The sequence below is a fragment of the Alligator mississippiensis genome, chromosome 4, assembly GCF_030867095.1.
Source record: "Alligator mississippiensis isolate rAllMis1 chromosome 4, rAllMis1, whole genome shotgun sequence".
NCBI classification, from domain to species: domain Eukaryota; kingdom Metazoa; phylum Chordata; order Crocodylia; family Alligatoridae; genus Alligator; species Alligator mississippiensis.
In genome coordinates this window covers 94,722,595-94,748,625 of record NC_081827.1, presented here as the reverse complement: position 1 = coordinate 94,748,625, position 26,031 = coordinate 94,722,595, and the positions used below count along the sequence as shown (strand labels likewise).

General features: G+C 45.5%; 1 protein-coding gene across 1 annotated transcript in view; it reads left to right on the top strand.

Annotated features, from left to right (window-relative positions):
- Positions 1–7,637: 7,637 nt before the first annotated feature.
- NEDD1 (NEDD1 gamma-tubulin ring complex targeting factor) overlaps positions 7,638–26,031 on the top strand; it is a 56,557-nt gene continuing 38,163 nt past the window's right edge. Inside the window, exons 1-5 of the mRNA XM_059726341.1 lie at positions 7,638–7,710; positions 9,138–9,284; positions 15,914–16,005; positions 20,858–20,974; positions 22,132–22,272. Coding sequence (XP_059582324.1) covers positions 9,146–9,284; positions 15,914–16,005; positions 20,858–20,974; positions 22,132–22,272 — 489 coding nt within the window. The 5' untranslated portion in view covers positions 7,638–7,710; positions 9,138–9,145. The remainder of the gene's footprint in view (positions 7,711–9,137; positions 9,285–15,913; positions 16,006–20,857; positions 20,975–22,131; positions 22,273–26,031) is intronic.

The window sequence follows — 26,031 nt, the reverse complement described above, 5'->3', positions numbered from 1 at the left end:
TATTCCCTGCACTCTAGGGCATTAGACCAAGTGACGCAAGACAGATCCTAATCGCTCCCCTGCTGCCAAGTTTCTGAGCCTGTGGAGAGCCCAGTAGGCTGGGTACTGTGGCCTTGTGCATTGTGCTAAATTTAGATAAGGGGTGGGGTGAATGAAAATGAAATGATCATTGTGAGTAATCCACTCTGAAGTCTATTCCTACAGCATTTGATACCAGCACCAAACATGTCTCCCATTGGGCATGATCTTGACAGAGAGGCATGGGTCAAGCTGAACAGACAGATCTGGATACAAACACTTCAAAACAACACTGTACAAGATAAACATCTTGGACAGCCCCTGTGCAAACGCGGTGTCCAGCAAAGAGCACAGCACTTCATAGAATCATAGAATCATAGAAGTAGGGTCGGAAGGGACCTTGTAGATCTTCAAGTCCAACCCCCTGCCTGGGCAGGAGAGAAACTGGGCTCAAGTGACCCCAGCCATGTAGGCATCGAGCCACTTCTTAAAGTCCCCCAGGGTAGGAGCCAGCACCACTTCCCTTGGAAGTTGGTTCCAGATCCTAGCCGCCCTAACTGTGAAGTAGTTCTTACGGATATCTAATCTGAACCTACTCTCCAACAACTTGTGGCCGTTATTTCTTGTTTTCCTGGGGGGCGCTGGGGGAAACAAGGTCTCCCCCAAACCCTTCTGGTCCCCCCCTAGTGAGTTTATAGACGGTCACAAGGTCCCCCCTCAGCCTTCTCTTGTGAAGGCTGAACAGGTTCAGGTCCCGTAGCCTCTCATTGTAGGGTCTGCCCTGCTGTCCCCGTATCATGCGGGTGGCCCTCCTCTGGACCCTCTCAATGTTGTCCACATCCCTCTTGAAGTGGGGTGCCCAGAACTGGACACAGTATTCTAGCTGTGGCCTGACCAGTGTCGCTTAATCGAAAGCTGCAATCTTTACAAATGGCTAGATGGGGTCGATGGAATCTGCACACTGAGTGATAAGGTTGGAAACGGGCTTCAGTGACCCCTGTCAGCAATAGCCCAGGGGCAGAACCAGACTAATGCTCAGACAGAGCAGATGAGCTCTGGCCTAAGCTAGATTGTCACCCTGCGAAGGGGGGTGAGCAAGGTGCTGCAGTGCTCCATGGGATGTCAGTGGAATGTGACCTACAGCGAGTCGCAATGGGATGTGGTACATATGTTCGTTACAGCGCTCTAACCTACGGTGCTGAAGTCTGATACCACAACCATCCAGGGTTATCTTAGAGCAGGACCTACCATTTTTACCATGCTCTATGTGCTCTGCCTGTTTGGTTACGGCTCTAGAGTGCTTTCTGTGTGCTATACCTGGCCTATGTCATTACAAGGTGGTGGAGGCAGATTTCCTTGGTTAAGCTGTTTCTTGTATAAAGGTTGAGGGTGGGTAAATGTGGCCTTTATGCTAGGGGTCAACCCCAAGAAAGTTAGTGCTGCTTCAAGGCTTGTCTAATTTCTGGCCAGTTGCCACAGTTCAAAGAGTCATTTCAATACACAACGCTGCCAAAGCATAGGCATGCCCCAACTACAAGTCTTTTTCTTAGGCCATGCCTTCTGCTCAACAGGTAAGTAATAGGGTTGATGTAGGAACTATTATTGTAGCTCTGTATCGCATATACTGAGTATGTTAAGTGTCTGCCAGCTCTGTGAGCAGTATAATGTACCTGCAGCAGGGACCAGGACATCAACATAGATCTCACAGCCATTGGTGCAATTTCTTACAGAGTAAGAAATGAAAACTCTTGGTAAATAAAACTGCAGTTTGCACATGACGTGTCTTTATCATATTCTCTCAATCCCACCACACAACATAGAGCTGTTTAGAAGTCAAGTTATAATTGCACAGACATCAACAGATTTATTTTGCCCTCCTGACATGGCATAGCCTGCCCAGATCTTGTTTAGTCATGTGGACAAACATTCCTGAGAGACCATAATAGGCAGATACAGTTTATTTTCCAATTATGATGTAAATAATGAACACAGAATTCCAGAGGTGAAAGCTTTGCACATTAGTTAATACACTACAGCATTTAATCTCTGCATTGATTTTCAATGGGAGGCTCTAGGGACTAAGATGAGCTCAAGTTGAGTGCACATCTACTTGTGCATGTGTGCGTGTGAATGCATACACATTCTGTTCTGTTTATTCCAGGTTCTTGTCCTACTCCAATTCCCCTATTTTCTGAGTATCTTCCAGTAACATATCCAGTGATTACTGTATTTACCTGAATCCAAAACAAGGTTCCCCCGCACCCCTAAATCAGCAGCAGGGAGTGAGGGGTGGAAACCCTTATTTTGGATTCAAGTACTGGCCCAGGGAGGGAGCAGCTCATTTCTGGCTTCAATCCCAGGTAACTAGCATATTTTATATGCAATTCTTCCTCTTCCTTTTCCTCTGCCCAGGGGAAATTGGGTAGAATCTTTTATTTCTATTTTAAAATGTAGTGTATGCACATTGTGCTATGTGTTTACATGGCCAAAAGCAAGGTTGAAGAAATGTACCTTGTGCTTAGAGCAGTAGTGGAGATTCTTATTTCCCACAGGAGATTGCTCTGCAGTTTTGGCCCAATTACTGGAAAAGATATTTCTTGTATATATGAGCTTCATTCTTGCTGGAGACAATTCTGTTGTGCTTGAGGGACAAAGCTTACATACCAAGGTCTTAAGAACTTTGGATCACATTTATTAAGGCATTTAGGTGCCTAAAATGCAGATACTTATCTACTGTGATTTATCAAAGCACCTGGTATATCCATTGATTTTGTCCTATACTTTGTGAGCCCTCTGGGGCACTCTGCTTCTTTCTCCTTATATGTACATGTTGCTTGACATGTTGCAGCCCAGATCTTTGGCTAGAATTCATAGGTGCTACCATAATACAAATAATAATTAGTAAGAATGAAATAAGAAGAGAGGTGTCTTGATTATCTCAGAGATTTCAAAAGGGCTCAGTTTACAAATAAAAGGGGTTTTAAACATTTTGTAAGCCTTACATATTCCCAGTCATTAAACATAGTGGGAGGATTAAGTTATTGAGAAGGAAGTAAGTAGAGAAAGAATTCTGAACTTTAAAAAGTTCACTCATATCTGAGCTCTAAGCAGAAGTGACATTTCTCTGACAGAGGGAGAAGAGAGAATTACCAGCTCCAGAGAGGGGAAAAAGGTGCCTGTTGAAAGTGATTTTTAGATAAGAAGATTTTTAGATAAACATCACTTCATATAGAAGCTGAACTGGCCATGGATATAATATTGAAAGAGCGATGTAAATATTTAAAAAATGTTTATTATTTAAAAATATGAATAACTGTGAGTGCCAACATAAAATTTAATAATTGAGCTTTCAAAAATTGCAAAATTGTAAAGTATTTATCTTTAAGTAAAGTATTTAAATCACTTTAAAACTATTAGTTTTGTCCTAAATTTCCTACCTGAAACAATGAACTGTTAAAAAAAAATACCAATTATCATGCTCTTTTTAAAATTAGGTTCAGCTTGGCATCTATAATGAAGTCATTTATATCAGCAAAAGATCTGCTTCCATTAATTCCTATAATCGAGATAAGTGTAAAATATTAGAAGTCTTGATTTGTAGTGCCTTCAAAGATGAATGGCAGATTCACACTTGTTTCAAATTTGTTTCTATTGACTCAGATTACACAGGACACTATTAGTGTGGATTGTTATGGTTACTACTGCTCTTCCTCAAGGGTCTTTACTGTTACGTTAATAGTAGACAAAAATCAAGTGGGCAGAATGTTCTATTGGTGAATAATTTAATATGATAAAGCATACTGCAGGATATTGCAGGCATCAAAATGGAGCTGACAGCCATGGGCAACAGGTGCCTCCTAAGTTGGGGCGGGGGGGAACTTGCCCCACCAGCAACCAGTCAGCAATTGAGGGAAGAGGGAGAGCACGGCCGATTGCATGGACCCGGAAGTGTCACACCAACCCAGAACCGCCAGCAGTGTGGCACAGCACAGTACATCTGGGTCAGTGCGATCAGTCACAGATGGACCGTGGGGATCGCCTCTCCTGGTGCTCCCACTCCCCGGCCAGCACTCTCAAGGGGGACACCAGCACTCTTGCCTGCCCCCCCTGCCCATCACCTAAGCGGGGAATGCTGGCTGTCAGGGGTTGCACAAATGCTCTTGGGGGTGCACCTGCACCCCCTACATGTCACCACTGCCAACAGCATTATACATTAGCACTCATGGCTACCCTGATGGGGAATGGCTACCAGGCAGGTATGGAATATATACTATATAAGCCATGATATATTGCTACCTATAGTTTGAATGTACTGCCTTAATGAAAGAAAAGGTTGACTTCATTGCCTTTTATTTTATGCTAAATAACTGTGTCCACCGGCTCCTTTTAAGGCAGCGACATAGCACTCAAAAAACCCTCAAAGTTGGGACAGTGCTGGCATGTAATAAAACAGCATGTTGTGGGGTTAATATATCATCAGTAGAAATAAGCGGTCAGCTTCCATTGATTTCTTAGAGCAGTGGTCACCAACCAGCAGATCTCGATCTCGGAACCTCTTGCGGTAGATCTTAGAGCCTCTCGGAGTCAATCTGAGGCCTGGGTGGGGGGTTGAGTGCCTGCGTGCATGCACGGGTGCGCCCCAGCCCAGCAGGTCAGTCTGTGGGGAAGGGAAGGGGCGGGACCTAGATCGAGGCCCCCTGCGGTGAAGGACAGTGCTGCAGAGGCAGGAGCAGGGGTAAGTTGAGTGGGGTTCTGGCCTGCTGGAACTTACCTGCTGGGGAGGCACGCCCTCAAATAATTTCTCCTCCCTCTGCCTTGACCTGCTCCCTACCTTCCCTTCCCACAGATTTACCTGCGGGGGAGGGGTGATGGTAGCACACAGTAGATCTTGGGTTGCTTTTAAATGCCAAAGGTGATCTGCTACTTAAAAAGGTTGGAGACCATTGTCTTAGAGGCTCCACAAAAGGAACACAATGTAGTAATTTGAAATTTTTGTGGAAGATGGTGCAAAACAAAATCTGGCACTAGTAGTAATGGATTCAATGCCCCTTGGCAGCCACAGATGGTAAGAGTAACAAAAGGAAAAAACACTGGTCATACCCAGTTCACTCTCCTTTTCAGCATCCACTTTGCTCCTGTGTGACAGGACACTGGGCAAGATGGACCCATCATCTGACCCAGTAAATGGCAATTCTTATGTTAACAACCTCTTGCAAGCACAAGCTCCCTAGGGAACCTTTTCCATACCATCTATTCAAGTGATGCTATGGACTGGTTCAAGTCTGAGGATGGGGCACTTCTGAGAGTGTAAGTATTCGCCAACCTTATCCTGACCAAAATGCTAAACATCTGAGTTAGGTATCCAGGTTGTTTGCATCTGTGTAACTCCACTGACTTAGAGTTACTCTTTGTTTACATCAATGAAACAGAATAATCAGGCCTTTATCCTAAACAAAGTAAAATATCTTTGATTAATGCTACAGGATTCCCTTGAGAAGATCTACCAGGACAGGATATAAAACATGAACAATGATCAGTGATGATGATGGATGTAAGGAATAAAGACACATTTGCTAAAAACTGTCAGGAAAAATAATGGCATTTTTTATACTGGTAATATGATTGGGGGGGGCTATGTTTTGTTTGTTTTTTTACCTTGGCTCTCTTACACAGACTAGGAAAAAAGAAATGAACCAGATAAATCAGCATTTCATCAGCAAGAGTCAACAGGCATATTTTATACTTAACAATGTTGAGGATCATTTATAAGGGAAAGACTTATTTGAAAGCAAAGCCATAGGCAAGGAAGCTAAGGTCTAAATGAATGTTCAACATTTAGTTTTGCTCCTTTTTTATATTTAATGGCCTTGCAGTGGCAGTCTTCCTGACATTCTTCCTACAGAATATACCGCTTATAGCTAGAAAGCAAAGGCAATATTAAAACTGAAGCATTTCATGAAGCATTTCATGTGAGGAATTGGCAGCTGTCAGTTTACCAAATAAAATTTTTATCTTGTAAAAGCCAATGGCAATGAAACATTGATCACCAGTGTCAGGGTATACAAAGAAAGTCTGTTACATGATTGGTTATTGGAAATAATATGCTGCCTGCAGTTCCTATTCATAATCCTGAAAATAGGATGATTAAAAATGGTTCTAAATGGCAAAGTTAAGACCAAGACTTAAGTTTGAGATTTTATTTTTTGCTGAAGATAGGCAGGCCTTAGTCTAGCTGGTTTGGAGAGGTGCAAGATTTCATAGGAGACAGCATCTGAGGAAGTAGGCTGATGCTTGTGGAAGCTTATGCTTCTCTGAGTCAGACTCCAAGGGCGTTGTTGCATGGTAATTTTGGGTGACTTTTGGAGCGCTCAACACCTGGACTGTCCAAACATTAATGCCTGAAACTGGTTTTCAGCACTTGTTAAGTGGCTCAAAGGTACACCACTCCAGGTGTGTGGTTTCTTTCTGATCCATGCGAGTGCTGCCCAGCTTGTGTGTTACATTAAGGTGCAACCCCTCTAGGGTACACCTTAGTGTAAACACCCCACCTGTCCCCCTTTCCAACTGGGCCCAGATCAGGCCCATTGCTCCTCCTGTCCCACCCTGCCCTTCCCAGATCCCTGCTTACTTGTGGCTGCCTCCCCCGTCTGTCCTGGGGAGCAGGCAGGGAAAGGTTAACCAGCCACTGTTGCTGCTCTGTGAGTGGGCTCAGCCAGAAGATCAGCAGCCAGCAGTGGCATCTGGGCAGGCCGGTTAATGTTTCCCTGTCTGCTCCCCTGCGACAGACAGTGCTGGCAGCTACCAGCGGGAGGAGGGCAGGAGGGAAGCTGGGAATTGGAGGGGGTCCTGCTGGCCTGTAGTCCGACTGCGCCAAATGCTAGCTAGTGCTCAGACACGTGTGCGGCTTGCAGCGCAAGGGGCAACAAGCCCCAGCCTGTGGCGACTCTTAGTGCTTTGAGCCCCTTTCAAGGGTGCCTCACCACGGGGTCAAAGGGGAACCTGCAGCACCCAAGCTGTTCTTTGCCACACGAGTTTGGCTCTAGTATTTTTCCCATAGTCAATTTTTTTTTAAATAAGGGAAAGCTCAGAGCTCCCACTTTCTGGGGGCCCCGGAGTCTGAGGAGAGCGCCTGGCCTCTAGAAAAGTGGAGAACTACTCCTCTGCAGTGCCACTTTACCCCGCCTTCATGCGCCGGTGACTAATTTATTCCCGCAGTGGTGGTGTAGCCGCAAGGGTCCCGACATGAGGCGAGACGCAAGGATTTTTTAGGGCCGGCTCCGGCTTTAATTGGACCGACCGCGTGGCTGGGATCAAGGCGGACACGCTGCCAATGCAAGACCTTCCTCAGGCCTGACTGTCACTGCGGGAAAGCCTCCCCTCGCGCCCGGCCCAGCGCTGGCAGAACAGCACGAGGCGGCAGTCGGGCCCTTATCCCTGGGTGGGACGACGGCGGGGCGATCCCAAAAGGATTTTGCCCCCTAATCCCAGCCTGGCCTCAGCGCTACGTGGGGCCGCGGCCCGAGTCTCGTCTGACATTGTACAGGGCAAGTCTACGCCCCCAGTGCGCACGAAGCCCCACCCCCACCGCCCGAGGAAACCGAACGCAATCGCGCGCCTTGTGGCCCCTCCGGGCCGCCGTAGCCGGAGCCGCCGGACGGGAAAAGGGCGCTGCGGTGGCTGTTGGGACTGACTGTTAAGTTGCAAGAGGCGCGGAAAGTCCACGGCGCCTCTGGGCTGCCGGCATGAGGCGGGCGCTGTAGCGGAGGCCGGGCCTGGCGGGTCTCGGGTGCGGGTGGGTGTCCCGGACCTGGTCCCCTCTCTGGTCCGTACTGCCCGCCGGCCGCCTCGGGCGGTTCCAAAGCGCGCCCCGGGAGGGGGGGAGGGTTGTTTCCAACTGTGCTAGCGGGCGGGGGAAGGAAGTGGTACGTCCCGCCCGGCCCGACTGGGGGGCGATCCCGCAGCAGCTGCCAGGGCGGGGCTGGCGGCCCCTGGGTGGCACCCGCGCGTGACGCCCGCCGGGTCTCCTCCACCTCAGTGCCTGGCCCTGGTCCGTGCCAGTGCGATGCCACCTGCTAGCCGTGCGCCGCACAGCCGAGCACGCGGGGCCACGTCTTCCAGCCCCCCCAGCCCAGAAACGGGGCAGTAGGCAAGTGGCGGATAACATCACCGCCACTCCCCGGTCACCAACCTTTCACACCTGTGGGCCGTCTGACAAGAGCTCGCTGACTGGGTTCGGTGCCCCGGACCTCCCCACCAAAACGGGGGGACTTCTTCCCCCCACTCCCTCCACATCATGTGACTGAAGGTGGAGGAAAAAGGACCCCCCCCAGGGTCCAAGTGTCCTGTCCTGGAGGGTTGGTTTGGGCTCTAGCCTGGTTGGTGCCATGTGCTGTTGTGGGGCTCGAGTCGTCATGGCTTGGTGTGAAGCCACCAAAGGAGCAGTATTTCTCCCCGCTGCTCATTTGGTCAAAGCAAGGAAGGATGGGGAAGCTGTCTGTAGTAATGACCCAACCTGCCCGAGGAAGAGTTTTCAGATGGTAACCAGGTAGCTTCATAGACTCGTGACCTTTTGTTTGCTAATAACTTATTTATTCACATGTCACACTCGCTTCCCTCCACCCTTGAAAGTTAATACTCAAAGGTTGGGATGTGTCTCTCAAATGAGGACACTGATTCTGAACACTTTGCTTAAGAGGAAAAAATTTTTTCCTTCTTGGTTCTGACTTCCTAAAACAGCGATTGTTTTACTTGGGGGATACAGTATGTTGACAGGCTCAGCATATACAACGTACATGCAATATACAAAAAGTTTAGGTATGGTACCATAGAAAGTAACTGCATCTGAAATGTATTTTAACCTTTGGGGCAACAAATTCCATTTGTTTAGATTGGTTGCATAATGGTAGTTAGCTGTGTTAGTTCACTTGTTAGTTTGCAGGGTAGAGATGCACCTTACAGACTAAATAAGATGCATCTAGAGCATAAGAGTTAATGTCTTCAGCTCACTGTCTTGTCATTTTATCATGAAAATTATGCTAGCGATTGCAGATAGAAATCTTAACCAGCACAAGGAACTGTTGCTGATCTTATTTTCTTTACGCTTCTGTTTATGCCTGTAGGTGCAGCCATGCAGGAAAGCATCCGCTTCGCTTCAGCAGGAGACGATGTTAAAATATGGGATTCTTCATCTATCACAGTGGTGGAGCAGTTCAACCCCCATTCTTCCTCACCTACAGTCAGCTCACTTTGTTGGGGCAGTAATAATATCCTTTGCTCTATCGGTTTGATACGGTGTCTGGGGAGTTCTGCAAAATTTTATTGAACTTTTTGGTTTGAAGCACTTTGTAGGTGTCAGTTTTCATTTAGTGTTGATTGGAAGAACTGCTTTTATCTTTTTAAGCAAATATTTTTTTGCATGCTTAGGCAGAAATATTAAGGGTTGGGAATAAACTACCAAATTAAATATAAGGCCAAACGGCTTAGCTGCTACAGAAAAAAACAAACTATACTGGTGGATTCCTCTGAATAATTTCTTAACGATCCTGGGGAAAATCTATTTTTAATACTGATACTATGTTTGAGTCACCTCGCAAGTGTAGAAATTTAAGGGTTTTTTAATTGTTTGCCTTGAAAATAAGTGCAGTAGTTTTCAGTGATAAATAAGCTGACAGAACCTACTGGTAGCAGAAAAAATCTGTAAGTAATATGAAGTTGATTATAGAACACTTGCTTTGGCTTCCAAATGTTAATCTTTCAAGCCAGGCTGTGGGTATTAGAAATGATCTTTGGCTGTCACTGTATTTAATGGAAACCGAAAACTTTCTGTCCAGTAGGAAATTTAATTTTAAAGCCTTCTTAAGTGAAAGATCTGCAATTTGCAGACAAGTCTCAAGTATTTGTTAGGTTCCTGAGATGCAAGTTTCTTCCTCAGAGAATGTTACCACAGATCACTCCTTCATTGTACACGCAGGGTTTCAGGTCTATTTTGGGTAGTCCCTTTCACATTTGTTTCAGACTCCTTTTGTGATAGGTGGGACTATATGTAGCCTTGATTATGTTGGAAGGGTATACATAGGTAGATTAGGTATATTTAGGAAGGTCTGTATGAGAATTTTCTCTAAAATACTAATAGCTCCAACAGATCAGCTAGTTTCATGGCATCACTGTGTTGGGAAGAGATTGATATATGATATGGATGTCAAAAAATAGTGGGCTGGCAAGTTATAATTACTTCCCCAAAGTTCTAAATGTGTCTGACCTCTGAGATGAAGTATGGCAGGGATAGAGATGAGGCAATGGTTATAATCATCAAGGTTAAATACAGCATTTAGCAGTGCAGATGTTGAAGAAAGGACTGATTTAATATGATACAAATACTAATTCAGAGCTTTAAAGTGCCGTAGTTGACTTGAAGTCTAAATAGCGCTGCTTCATTTTTCTGCATTTTCCTCGCCTCCTGTCCTGCAAAAAAACCCATGAAAGTTCATTCAAATCCTCTGCTGCTTGTGAGTCCCTTGCCAATTTGTGTTTTTACAAACAAGCTTTCTTAATAAATGTTCTCCTGCTTTTATGTAAAAGATCAACACAAACAAAAAGGAAAGCTGACTAAGAAATCAGGGAATTGACTATTAAAGTTCTGTCAAACATACAAACAAACAAAAATGGGGGGGGAGGGAGAGAGGCAGGGAGGGATGGGTGGTGGAGAATATTTATTTTTCCCCTTTTATAATATCCTTTAATCTAAAATGAAGTTTGACAGTAGATTGGCAGGGAAAATTCCAACATGAGTCTGTTTTTACCATAACAGTAGAGAGGTCTTCTAGATTTATTTTTGTTTTCTTAAAATACCAATCCCTATCCTGTGTCCCATAATGGTTATAAGACAGGTCTGTCTCAAAGGGAATGGTTACTCTAGCAACTGTAGATCTGGGCAGTGAATAATAATCTGCTCTAATAAATGGGGTGAGAACAGTTCTGTATGTATTCTGCTTCCACTCCTTTTGATTTTGTATGAAAGCTTATCTACTGGTAGGGTTTTAGGTTGTAGCCGTGTTGGTCTAAGGATATAGGCAGACAAGGTTCCTTGGGTGAATTTGATATCTTTTATTAGACCAACCCAAATGGTTGGAGAATAGTTACTGAGCAAGCTTTCGGGTTCAAAAACTCTTCATCAGGCTAAGGAAGCTGCAGCAGTTGCTGTGTGCTCTTCCTGGATGGAATGAAAAGTAAAGAAGCCAGGGGCTGGGCTGGGGAGTCAGTTGCCAGGCAGACTGTAATGTATCAAAAATCCAATGTCTATGTTTAGTCCCTGATCTCTAGTATCCAGCAGGTTGATGAAATGGAGCTCATAGGCTCGTCTCTGGGATGTGTTGTGTAAATTTCCCTTGAGGATCAGAACTGAGAGGTTGGAGAGAGAGTGGCCCTCCTGTGAGAAATGTGCTGCCACCGGTAATTGGGTGTTTCTGTCTTTGATGGATTTCCGGTGTGCGTTCATTCTGGTGCGCAGTTGTTGTCTGGTCTCTCCTACATATCCTCCATCAGGGCATTTGGTGCATTGGATGAGGTATACTACATTCCTGGAGGTGCAGCTGTGAGATCCTGGGATGCTGATGGCTCTGTTGTGGGGTATAGTAATAGTGGAGGTGGTGGAGATGTGGGGGCAGGTTTTGCATTTCTTGTCATGGCACGGTCTGGATCCTTTTGGTGTGTTCTGGGGTTGAGGAAGTTTGCTTCTGGTGATGAGGTTGGCGAGGTTCGGGGCTTGTCTGAAGGCTAGGATGGGTGGCTCTGGGAAGATCTTTTTAAGAATAGGGTCTTTTTCTAATACAGGTTGCAATTTTTTGAGGATTTTCTGTACAGGTTCAAGGGATGGGTGATAGGTCATAACCAGCAGTGTGCAATTTGTGGGTGTTTTTCTTCTGTACTGCAGCAGTTCTTCACGTGGTATCCAGGTGGCTCTTTCAAACGTGCGATCTACATCTCTGGAGGAGTGTCCTTGCTGGGTGAAAGCCTTTTTAAGATTGGTGAGGTGGCAATCCCGGATGTTCTCTTCAGTACAGATGCGGTGGTATCTGAGGGCTTCGCTGTATATCACAGCTTTTTTGGTGTGTTTCGGGTGATTGCTGGTTCTGTGCAGATATGTATGTTGGTCTGTGGGTTTCTTGTATAACTACAGACCTTGATCCCCTGCTATATTGTTGAATTTTTTGGTGAAAAGGGGAGTAGGATCTTCTTGTAGTTCTTTGTAGTAGGTGGGGTAAACCAGCAGATAAAGGAGGAGCCATAGTCATCCTAAACCGTGAGGATTACATAAAGGAAGCCAACAGACAGCTCTCTGACACCACCTACTACAAAGAACTACAAGAAGATCCTACTCCCCTTTTCACCAAAAAACTCAACAATACCATCAAATCATTTCCACCAAGATTACAAGAAAAACTACAGACCTTGATCCCCCTGCTACCTAACCCGGGGACTTTTTACATGCTCCCTAAAATCCACAAACAAGGGAACCCTGGCAGACCTATCATATCCAACCATGGGACTCTAACTGAGGAAATATCACGTTTTGTTGAATCCATCCTAAAACCACTTGTCACCCACAGAGCAAGTTTGGTGAGGTGGCAATCCCAGGTGTTCTCTTCAGTACAGATGTGGTGGTATCTGAGGGCTTGGCTGTATATCACAGCTTTTTTGGTGTGTTTCGGGTGATTGCTGGTTCTGTGCAGATATGTATGTTGGTCTGTGGGTTTCTTGTATACTGTGGTCTGTATTTTACCCTTCTGGATACTGATCCTTGTGTCTAAAAAGGGGATGTTGGTGTTGGAGTATTCTAAAGAAAGTCGGATGGAGGGATGGTGACTGTTGAGTTTCTGGTGGAACTCAATTAGAGATTCCAGGTTCTCACTCCAAATGATGAAGATGTCATTGATATATCGTAAGTACAGCGAGGGTTTGATAGCGCAGTTCTTGAGGAAGTCTTCTTCCAGGTGGCTCATAAAAAGGTTGGCATACTGTGGGGCCATTTTAGTGCCCATAGCTGTTCCCATCATCTGGAGGAAGTGTTGATTATTAAAAGTGAAATTGTTGTGTGTGAGGATGAAGTGTATAAGCTCAGTGATATCTTTGGGTCTGTATTCTGGGTTGTAATCTTGTTCCTGTAGATATGTAAGGCAGGCATGGATGCCATCCTGGTGTGGGATGTTGGTGTATAGGCTGGTAATGTCCATGGTGGCTAGGAGTGTGTTGCTGGGAAGGTGGTCTATGTTTTTAAGTTTCCGTAGCAAGTCTGTGGTGTCTTGGACAAAACTTGCTCTGTGGGTGACAAGCGGTTTTAGGATGGATTCAACAAAACGTGATATTTCCTCATTTAGGGTCCCACGGTTGGATATGATAGGTCTGCCAGGGTTCCCTTGTTTGTGGATTTTAGGGAGCATGTAAAAAGTCCCCGGGTTAGGTAGCAGGGGGATCAAGGTCTGTAGTTTTTCTTGTAATCTTGGTGGAAATGATTTGATGGTATTGTTGAGTTTTTTGGTGAAAAGGGGAGTAGGATCTTCTTGTAGTTCTTTGTAGTAGGTGGTGTCAGAGAGCTGTCTGTTGGCTTCCTTTATGTAATCCTCACGGTTTAGGATGACTATGGCTCCTCCTTTATCTGCTGGTTTACCCCACCTACTACAAAGAACTACAAGAAGATCCTACTCCCCTTTTCACCAAAAAATTCAACAATATAGCGAGGGATCAAGGTCTGTAGTTATACAAGAAACCCACAGACCAACATACATATCTGCACAGAACCAGCAATCACCCGAAACACACTAAAAAAGCTGTGATATACAGTGAAGCCCTCAGATACCACCGCATCTGTACTGAAGAGAACACCCGGGATTGCCACCTCACCAATCTTAAAAAGGCTTTCACCCAGCAAGGACACTCCTCCAGAGATGTAGATTGCACGTTTGAAAGAGCCACCTGGATACCACGTGAAGAACTGCTGCAGTACAGAAGAAAAACACCCACAAATTGCACACTGCTGGTTATGACCTATCACCCATCCCTTGAACCTGTACAGAAAATCCTCAAAAAATTGCAACCTGTATTAGAAAAAGACCCTATTCTTAAAAAGATCTTCCCAGAGCCACCCATCCTAGCCTTCAGACAAGCCCCGAACCTCGCCAACCTCATCACCAGAAGCAAACTTCCTCAACCCCAGAACACACCAAAAGGATCCAGACTGTGCCATGACAAGAAATGCAAAACCTGCCCCCACATCTCCACTACCTCCACTATTACTACACCCCACAACAGAGCCATCAGCATCCCAGGATCTCACAGCTGCACCTCCAGGAATGTAGTATACCTCATCCAATGCACCAAATGCCCTGATGGAGGATATGTAGGAGAGACCAGACAACAACTGCGCACCAGAATGAACGCACACCGGAAATCCATCAAAGACAGAAACACCCAATTACCGGTGGGGGCACATTTCTCACAGGAGGGCCACTCTCTCTCCAATCTCTCAGTCCTGATCCTCAAGGGAAATTTACACAACACATCCCAGAGACGAGCCTATGAGCTCCATTTCATCAACCTGCTGGATACTAGAGATCAGGGACTAAACACAGACATTGGATTTTTGATACATTACAATCTGCCTGGCAACTGACTCCCCAGCCCTGGCTTCTTTACTTTTCATTCCATCCAGGAAGAGCACACACCAACTGCTGCAGCTTCCTTAGCCTGACGAAGGGTTTTTGAACCCGAAAGCTTGCTCAGTAACTATTCTCCAACCATTTGGGTTGGTCTAATAAAAGATATCAAATTCACCCAAGGAACCTTGTCTGCCTATATCTACTGGTAAGACAGACAAGATGGCATATAACTTTATGCTCTTGTTCTATCAAGTTTGTATCTCTCAACTTGTTAAGAACTGTCAAAGGCCATTTTGCTATTTTTTAGGTTTGCGCTTCTAAAAGGAGTGTTACAATATTGCTAATGGAGAAGCTACATTTTCATCCCAGTCACTACCACATCATTGGCTCCAGATCATATTTTTTTTCCCTTAATGAGTGATTGTAGGTGAAAAACACATTGGCATAGGGGTCATGGATATTGAAACAGTTGCTAATGTACTCTAATGTTAGTTAGTTCAAACTAAAGATCTCTGCTATTTCTCTAGACTCAAAAGGTTAGTCAAAATTTATTACATGTTAAAATTGGCAGTGGGATAATGACAAATTCCCATTGCAGTACTTGCGCTCTAATCTGATGCTACTTAATGACTTGCATCAAAAGCTATCTAAAACATTAAGCTACAGAATTCTAAGCACAGAATAGTTTATTAAAGGTATACAGTTTACTATCCAGAAGGAGATGCCCTAAAAAAATAGAAATTAATCTTGCATGTTCTAGAAACTGTCGGACTATTTTGCATGGGGCTTTTCTGTTAGAGTTATAGATATACTACTAATAAAAACAAAACATTTTGAACCTTAACGGTAGCTAGAGTTGCTGGGGAGGCAGAAAGGACCATGTCTTTGGGTGCATTTCCAGATATGCTCCTCCTCCCCTCCTCTTGCCTTGTTTTGTTGGGGGGATATACAAGACAACTTTTTTCCTAAAACAGACTAACTTAGTTATGCAACAGTTGCTTAATGAAATTCCATAAAAGAGCATTAGCATGAGAAGTGCTCTATCCTTTATATTTTTCCCTGTTCCAAAAGCAAATCAGAAAATGTTTCCAATTGAAAGTGTATTTAATGGTATAGTAACTTGACTTTTAAGTAACCTTTTGCACAGTTACACTGATTGTTATTATACTTGTGTACTTGTTTGCTGGCAGCGGTATGAAGTTCCATGATTTGTATTTTGTTGTCCGTAACTCCTGTTTCAGATAATTTTCTGGTCACGGCATCTGATGGTGGTGATAAAATAGTAGTCTCAAGCTGTAAGGGTAAACCTGTTCCACTCTTTGAACTAGCTGAAGGGGTAAGTGTTAAAACTGTGTTGGCTTCCCCTCTCTTCCCCACACTAATATGCATTATGTCTTAGAGTGCAAAGCAGATGTTACACCATCTTACAATTGTATTTTAATTCCAGTTATATTTAATGTTGTTGAGGTTGGTATTCACCGCCACCGTATTGTCTGTGCTTAAGTTGGAATATAGCACTTACTGACTGCAAGCAGCCAATAATATCTTGGTTTCAGTAGGACAACTTTGAGAATTTGTTTAATTACTTTTTAATTATTTAAATATGTATGTATGTATGTATATACACTAAAATTTACTTTCTTGGGTAGTGGGACCCAATTAGAGGAATATCCTAACCTTGACTTGGGTGACTGTTGAATAAGGTATATTCTATTTGAGTCCTCCACTACAGTAACTTTTGTAAGGCTCATGGGACCCTGAATATCTAGGAAGTGTGTAAAAACTGAGTTATTGGTACCCAAGTATGTAATTTCGAAATATTTGTATGAATGTCTGTTGTTTGTCATATTCAAGGTATCTTATATATGCAAATGTAATCCTTTTTAATTTTATGATGCTATTGATTGGATTAATATGCTGGTAAATAAATGGACACTTTTACCAGTCCCAAGAAGTACAAAGAGAATCTGGAAGGTGGTAATACTGAATCATAAATTCATGTAGATCTGTCATTGAGTGACATTTTTTCCAAGCTCAGCGCTGTAGCACTTATTTTTTAAAAGTAGCACTTTGTGGACCTGGGATAATGCTTGCTACTATAATATTCTGTATAATGTTTAAAGAATATCAATTTGGAAAGATAGCATTGCAGCATTCATTTAGGGATGGATATCTATATTTATATATATATATACACACACTCTCTCACACACACACACACACTCTCTCACACACACACACACACACTCTCTCACACACATTTTGATTTATAGACTGGCTGACCTGCTCCACCAGGCTTTAAACTAAGCCCGCTGGGGGACGGGGGCACTACCGCCACTGCTGGCCCGCTGAGCAATCCTTGCAAAGCCAGCTGGTCAAGGCACTTAAGGGAGCCCACCCCTGCCCCAGCCCTGGTAAAATCTGTGGGCAAGGAAGGAGCCCCCCAGGGGGCACTTGCCTGCCTGTACACTAATGCCAGGAGCTTGGGGAATAAGCAGGAGGAGCTCGTCCTCCTGCTCAGTGCAAACAATTACGATGTCATAGGGATAACGGAGACCTGGTGGGACTCTACCCATGACTGGACCACGGGGATAGATGGTTATACCCTGTACAGGAGGGATCGTGTAGAGAAAAGGGGCGGGGGTGTAGCTCTCTATGTTAAGGAAAGCTACACGTCCCTGCAAGCCAATATTGGCGACCAGGGTGGATGGCTGGAGACCCTCTGGGTTAAAATCCGTGGGGAACACGGTACAGGGGACACAATGGTGGGAGTCTATTACAGACCTCCCACCCAAAGTCCTGAGCTTGACCAGGAGTTTGCCCAGGAACTGGCTGAGGCAGCTTGCTCCAGGACCATGGTTGTCATGGGTGACTTCAATTACCCCGACATCTCGTGGGAGGATCGCTCAGCAAAATCTGAGCGGTCGCAGAGCTTCCTCTCGTGCGTGGATGACCTCTACCTGACTCAAGAAGTCTATGGGCCAACGAGAGGCGCTGCTCGATCTGGTACTGGCTACTGGGGATGACCTAGTCGGCAACCTTAGTGATCGATGGGAAGCTGGGCGACAGCGACCACGAGCTGATCACCTTCACCATCCACCGAAAAGCTGGCAAGCGAGTCAGCAACATGCAAGTCCTTGACTTCAGGAAAGCCGACTTTGACAAGCTCAGGAGGCTTGTCAGTGAGGCCCTAAGGGACCGTGACCACAGGGAGAGGGGAGTTCAAGAAGAGTGGTTGCTCCTTAAGGGAGCGATCCTCAATGCACAAACACAGTCTATTCCATCTCGGAGGAAAGGCAGCAAGAGGGCACAGCAGCTCCCCTGGCTCTCCAGGGACCTAGCAGACCTCCTGAGGCTAAAAAGAAAGGCCTACAAAGGATGGAGGACGGGAGTCACCTCCAAGGAGGATTATTCTGCACTGGTCCGGTTCTGTAGGGAGCAGACCAGGAAAGCCAGGGCTGCAACTGAACTCCAGCTAGCTTTGAGCATCAAGGACAATAAAAAGTCCTTTTTCAGATATGTGGGGAGCCGGAGGAAAAGCAGGGGCAACATTGGACCCCTGCTGAACCAGATGGGGCAACTGACAACTGACGCCCAGGAAAAAGCCAACCTATTAAATAGGTACTTTGCGTCAGTCTTTCATCAGCCCCATGGGACGCCCATGCCCGCTACAGGGCCAGGAAGTCCGGGTGAGGGTGATCCCCTGCCCTCCATTAATGCTGACTTTGTGAAGGAACATCTTGAGAAGCTGGATACCTTCAAGTCAGCCGGCCCTGACAATCTTCACCCCAGGGTACTCAAGGAGCTGGCGAGCATCATAGCCTAGCCTCTAGCACGGATCTTTGAAAACTCTTGGCGCTCCGGTGTAGTGCCCGAAGACTGGAAGAAGGCCAATGTGGTGCCTATCTTCAAGAAAGGGAGGAAAGTGGATCCGGCTAACTATAGGCCCATCAGCCTGACTTCTATCCCGGGGAAGATCTTAGACAAGATTATTAAAGAGGCCATCCTTAATGGACTGGCCAACATCAACATCTTAAGGGATAGCCAGCACGGGTTTGTTGCGGGTAGGTCTTGCTTGACCAATCTCATTTCCTTCTACGACCAGGTGACCTATCACCTGGACAAGGAAGAAGAGATTGATGTCATATATCTTGACTTCAAAAAAGCCTTCGATATGGTTTCCCATAATCGCCTCTTGGAGAAACTGGCCAATTGTCGCCTTGGGTCCTCCACGATCCGCTGGCTGGAAAATTGGCTCTGGGGTTGGACCCAGAGGGTAGTAATTGATGGAAGTCACTCATCATGGTGTCCTGTGACCAGTGGGGTCCCCCAGGGCTCTGTCCTTGGACCCATACTGTTCAACATCTTCATTAATGATGTGGACACTGGAGTCAGAAGCGGACTGGCCAAGTTCGCCGATGACACCAAACTTTGGGGCAAAGCATCCACACCAGAAGACAGGCGGGTGATCCAGGCTGACCTGGACAGGCTCAGCAAGTGGGCGGACGAGAATCTGATGGTGTTCAACGCCGATAAATGTAAGGTTCTCCATCTTGGGGGAAAAAAAACCCGCAGCATCCTTATAGGCTCGGCAGTGCTATGTTGGCTAGCTCTATGGAAGAAAGAGACTTGGGGGTCATCATTGACCACAAGATGAACATGAGCCTGCAATGCGATGCTGCGGCTAGTAAAGCGACCAAAACGCTGGCTTGCATCCATAGATGCTTCTCAAGCAAATCCCGGGACGTCATTCTCTCCTTGTACTCGGCCTTAGTGAGGCCGCAGCTGGAGTACTGTGTCCAGTTTTGGGCTCCACAATTCAAAAAGGATGTGGAGAAGCTTGAGAGAGTCCAGAGAAGAGCCACGCGCATGATCAGAGGTCAGGGAAGCAGACCCTACGATGACAGGCTGAGAGCCCTGGGGCTGTTTAGCCTGGAAAAGCGCAGGCTCAGGGGTGATCTGATGGCCACCTACAAGTTTATCAGGGGTGACCACCAGTATCTGGGGGAACGTTTGTTCGCCAGAGCGCCCCAAGGGATGACGACTAGGTCGAATGGTCACAAACTACTACAAGACCGTTTCAGGCTGGACATAAGGAAGAATTTCTTTACTGTCCGAGCCCCCAAGGTCTGGAACAGCCTGCCACCAGAGGTGGTTCAAGCGCCTTCCTTGAACACCTTCAAGAGGAAACTGGATGCTTATCTTGCTGGGATCCTATGACCCCAGCTGACTTCCTGCCCTTTGGGCAGGGGGCTGGACTCGATGATCTTCCGAGGTGCCTTCCAGCCCTAATATCTATGAAATCTATGAAATATAAAAGAAAAGTCTTGCACCTGAATAGAAGTATATGATATAATCTTGGGAAGTTACACTGTGGTGTCAAACTGTGGGCTGGATGAGGGACATAGGCTGTATCATGCCCATAGACTTGGCCCCATGTACTGGATTTAGCCTGTGAGGCTGGTCTGATGCAAGTGCTGCGTGCAGCATATGCCATGGACCAACAGCATGTGGCTGCCTGCAGCACGCATGCCAACTCCAGCCCCATGTACCACATATAGCACATGCCAGCCCAGTCCCACACATAGTCTGTGGGTCTGCTCTGGGGTATGCATTGAATGTAGGGATCACAGTGGATCCTGCATGGGTGGCCATTCTGTAGGCCCAATCCAGACCAGCCCCAGATCCAATATGCAGGGCCAGTCTGGCATAGGTGGTGCATGTAGCGCACACCCCAGACTGGCCTTGCACCATGTACAGACTGCACCAGATGGACTCTGTGAGCCATATGCAGTACACAGGGGCAGGGCCAGTATGTGTTGCACGTGTGAGCCGCCAGAGACCTAGAGGCAGCACCACAGGCTGGATGATAAGACTCTGTGGGCTGGGTGTGGTCCCAGGCCAGATCTTTGATGCTTCTGAGCTATACTATAGGAGCATAAGGAAAAAAAGATTTTGAAATAAAGGGAAACAGCATGAACAATAGCTTGCAATTGAAAGAGGGAATAACAGGGAGCGAGGTTTAATATTTGTTCATTAGCATACTGGTCTGGTAAATATACCAGCTGCCTCGCTGAAATCATATAGGCCTATATAGGTTAAGAGTTGAGGTTATATGTTATAAGGATGCTTATATAAACTGACACAATTCCTTGCTCTTTCTTCCTCTGAATTTATTTTTTTATCAGGCACAACAGACATGCGTGTGCTTAAATTCCAGTTCTATGTATATTGCAAGTGGAGGCCTTGATAATACTGTTAATATCTGGGATTTAAAATTCAAAAGACTACATCGATGCCTTAAGGTAATACTTTTTTTTATTCCTATTATTTATCTGGTACTTCACAGGAAAAAATATAGACGTCCAGATTTTAGGTTTCACTGTTGGTTGTGAACATTTAGTTTTTCTAGCTGACGCCTTGTTTGCTTACACTGATTTAAAGTCATGATCTTGTAGGCTTGCATGAATGCTTAACTTTACGCAGTCTACGCAGTTATGTTAAAATTAGTGGGACTGCTCATGTGTACAAGTCTCTTGCATTGTTGAGGTCTGTATAGCAAACTTTGATTTCAAAATATTTGAAGTAAAATTTTTGACACTGGGAGAAACTAACAGTCAAATCATAAAACAAACCAGTTTGAGAACTGCATGCCAGATGTTTTGTGCCATATTACACCACTGATCCTAAAGCACTGAAGGAGGCGCCCAATTTGAAGTATGTTAGAGAGGTCCCTTTGAAGTAAAGAGGATTACTACAAAGGAAGTTGCTATTCACTGCTATTGTGTAAGTGTTTGCCAGACTAAGATCTTAATGAGAGATGTATCTTAAAGCAAGGCTTATGTTCTAATTTTGGATTTACCTAATTATTTTTTAATTGCAGTATGGGGGGCAGCTTTTACTAAGTAATTGATGCAGATTTTAAACTTCTTTTGGGGCTGAAGATCATAGAATCATAGATGTAACACCTTAACACATTAGCCTGATTTACAAAGAAGTAATGATTTGATAATGAAGGCATTAGTGGGAGAAATTGGCAGTAGTAGATAAAGCACCCAAAAGTCTCTGAAAAAAATTACATTTGGAATATATTTTTCAACTGTTGGATGTGTTTATAGTTCAATTGGTTTAACATTATAATTTGAACCTATTCTTAATTAGATTATAATGCAATCTCCTGAAAAATGTAAGCATTTGTTTGGCATGCCAAAATGAGTATATGCTACTAGTCTTCAGTTTTTGTTACTGTAGTGTAAAGATGCAATTGTACATGTGCTTGATTTTTGGATACTGAAGTTACAAAGAGCTATCAGTATTTCAGGATTAAAGCTTTCTTTTCTTATAGATATTGGAAAAGGAAAGCTTGAAGCTGAAATCTCTCTAGAAGCATAGAAGAAAATCTTTTCTCTGCTAGAATGTTTTGCAGCACTGTATTTTAGTTAGTGTTTCTTTTCTCTTTCAGGATCACAAAGATGAAGTAACTTGTGTTAAATTTAATTGGAATGACTGCTATATAGCTTCTGGATCTCTGAGCGGTGAAATTATTCTACACAGTGTAACTACCAATTTATCCAGCACTCCCTTTGGTCATGGTGGCAGTCAGGTACAGTATGTGTGCAGAATAGTATTTTTTCAAGGGGGTTGGAGCATAACATGTTGTTTATGGAGCATAACATTTTATTTAATGTTAAATGTTTTATTTTAAATTATTTTAAGCTAATAAACTCTTGTTTTGTAAAGCTTTACATTGGTAAATTAAATATAAATCTAAAATCTGTCTCTCATACTTAATCTGTTCGTTAATCAGCAGTCTTCAGTAGCCTTTTAAAAGGTTAATACCCAGTTATTGTCTTTTGGGTTTAAAAATGTGTTTGTAGGAAAGAGAAAGGAAGCTTTTACTTGTGTATTAGTTCTAAAACAATGATGGGCTTCTAGATTGATTCCATTATTTCAAAATCAGAATTGCTTAGTTTTTAATGCTTGTAGGAAAAACTGTCACCTGTATAATCCAAGTTGTTAAATATTCAGTTATGATCTTGCTACCTTCTGGCCTAGCATCACAAGCACTGAAGATTTCATAGGCCAGGTTCTACATCCATTAACTTCTGTGCAACCAAGTTATTTTGAAAGGAGCTGTACCTATGACTTAGTGGGGCTAACAGAGACCTGGTGGGATTCATCCCATGACTGGGCAGTACATATTGAGGGCTATAGATTGTATAGAAAGGACAGGTCAGGGAAGAAAGGGGGGAGGGGGGATTGCACTTTGTCAGTGAGCAATATACATCAACCCTCATCAAGAATCCGAGGTTGAGGAAGTAGAAGGATTGTGGGTTAGGCTACATGGGGGACAGGGAGAAAGGGATTTGGTGGTAGGGGTCTGCTACAGACCCCCACACCAAGGGGAAGAAATAGATGCGGGGCTCCTGAGGCAACTCTCGGAGACCATAAAAGCTAAAGAGGCGGTAGTCATGGGGGACCTAAACTACCCGGACATCTGCTGGGAGACGCAGACAGCAAGGTCCCATCGCTCACGCAGGTTTCTAACCTGTATACAGGACCTCCACCTGACACAGGAGGTGCATGGTCCCACTAGGGGGAATGCCATACTGGATCTGGTATTGGCAACAGGGGATGTCATGATAGGGGACCTCCAGATCGGTAGCCATTTGGGAGACAGTGATCACCTAATAATAGAATTCAACATAAGACGGCGAGTGGGTAAGGTAACTAGTAGGGTGAAAGTGCTAGACTTTAGGAAAGCTGATCTCAATGCACTCAGGCGATTAGTCAAGGAAGCACTGCAGAGTAGGAGTTTTGAAGGGATGGGAGCCCAAGAAGGGTGGCTGTGCCTAAAGGAAACGATCCTTCAGGCACAAAGCATGACAATCCCCGAGCGAGGCAAAAAAGGGAAAGGGGCCAGGAGGCTTCCCTGGCTGACCAGAGAAATCCAGGGCAGCCTAAGGGCCAAAAGGGGAGCACATAAAAAGTGGAAACAGGGTGAGATCGCTAAAGATGAATATACCTCCTCTGCTCGTGCTTGTAGGGAGGCAGTTAGGCGGGCCAAAGCTACCATGGAGCTGAGGATGGCAACCCAAGTAAAAGACAACAAGAAATTGTTTTTTAGATATATTGGGAGTAAAAGGAAGGCCCAGGGAGGAATAGGACCACTGCTAAATGGGCAGAAACAATTGGTGACAGACAGGGGGGACAAGGCTGAACTCCTCAATGAGTTCTTTGCCTCAGTGTTCCTAAGTGAGGGGCACGACAAGTCTCTCACTGGGGTTGTAGAGAGGCAGCAGCAAGGCGCCAGACTTCCATACGTAGATCCTGCGGTGGTGCAGAGTCATTTGGAAGAACTGGATGCCTTTAAGTCAGCAGGCCCGGATGGGCTCCATCCGAGGGTGCTGAAGGCACTGGCCGACATCATTGCAGAGCCACTGGCAGGAATATTCGAACGCTCGTGGCACACGGGCCAAGTCCCAGAGGACTGGAAAAAGAGCTAATGTGGTCCCCATTTTCATAAAGGGGAGGAAGAAGGACCCAGGCAACTATAGGCCAGTCAGTCTCACCTCCATCCTTGGTAAAGTCTTTGAAAAAATTATCAAGGCTCACATTTGTGAGAGCCCGGCAGGGCAAATTATGCTGAGGGGAAGCCAGCACGGGTTTGTGGCAGGCAGATCGTGCCTGACCAATCTAGTGTCTTTCTATGACCAGGTTACGAAACGCCTGGACACAGGAGGAGGGGTGGATGTTGTATACCTGGACTTCAGGAAGGCCTTCGATACGGTATCCCACCCCATACTGGTGAACAAGCTAAGAGGCTGTGATGTGGATGACTGCACAGTCCGGTGGGTGGCGAATTGGCTAGAGGACCGCACCCAAAGAGTCGTGGTGGATGGGTCGGTCTCGACCTGGAAGGGTGTGGGCAGTGGGGTCCCGCAGGGCTCGGTCCTTGGACCGATACTCTTTAATGGCTTCATCAGCGACTTGGACGAGGGAGTCAAATGTACTCTGTCCAAGTTTGCAGATGACACAAAGCTATGGGGAGAAGTGGACACGCCGGAGGGAAGGGAACAGCTGCAAGCAGATCTGGATAGGTTGGACAAGTGGGCAGAAAACAACAGGATGCAGTTCAACAAGGAGAAATGCAAAGTGCTGCACCTAGGGAGGAAAAATGTCCAGCACACCTACAGCCTAGGGAATGACCTGCTGGGTGGCATAGAGGTGGAAAGGGATCTTGGAGTCCTAGTGGACTCCAAGATGAACATGAGCCGGCAGTGTGACGAAGCCATCAGAAAAGCCAATGGCACTTTATTGTGCATCAGCAGATGCATGATGAATAGGTCCAGGGAGGTGATACTTCCCCTCTATAGGGCGCTGGTCAGACCGCAGTTGGAGTACTGCGTGCAATTCTGGGCGCCGCACTTCAAGAAGGATGCGGATAACCTGGAGAGGGTCCAGAGGAGGGCAACTGGTATGGTCAAGGGCCTGCAGACCAAGCCCTACGAGGAGAGACTAGAGATACTGGACCTTTTCAGCCTCCGCAAGAGAAGGTTGAGAGGCGACCTTGTGGCTGCCTATAAGTTCATCACGGGGGCACAGAAGGGAATTGGTGAGTATTTATTTACCAAGGCGCCCCCGGGGGTTACAAGAAACAATGGCCACAAACTAGCAGAGAGCAGATTTAGATTGGACATTAGGAAGAACTTCTTCACAGTTCGAGTGGCCAAGGTCTGGAACGGGCTCCCAAGGGAGGAGGTGCTCTCCCCTACCCTGGGGGTCTTCAAGAGGAGGTTAGATAGGCATCTAGCTGGGGTCATCTAGACCCAGCACTCTTTCCTGCTTATGCAGGGGGTCGGACTCGATGATCTACTGAGGTCCCTTCCGACCCTAACATCTATGAATCTATGAGTTGTGGAAAGAGTATAACTGTACTTGGAACTTGCCTAACTATTCTGGTTTTTAAACCAATTACAGTTAAATCTAATGTTGCACCTATTGAAGTAGGATAAAATAAGAGGGAGCAGTAAAATCTTTTAGCTACTAATGTGAGTAACTAAGACTGAATACACCTACGATAAAATTAATTTCTGTTCAGAGAGCCACCACAAAGCTACTCATTTACTACTGAAGGGTTCCAGTACTAGACTCGTGATGCCTTTCTCCAGGGTTACAGAGATTGCAAAGCTGATGAATTTCCTTGAGGGAATCCCTCTGTCATAAAAGGAATTTCTGTGAGGAGTGAGCACCAAAATGGCCCTTCGCCAGTGTCATCGTAGTCCTCAGTGTGGAGGCAGTCTCAGGATATAGTCAGGAGTTAGAGTAGCTAGGAGAGACATGAGGTGTTCCTAGAGCACAA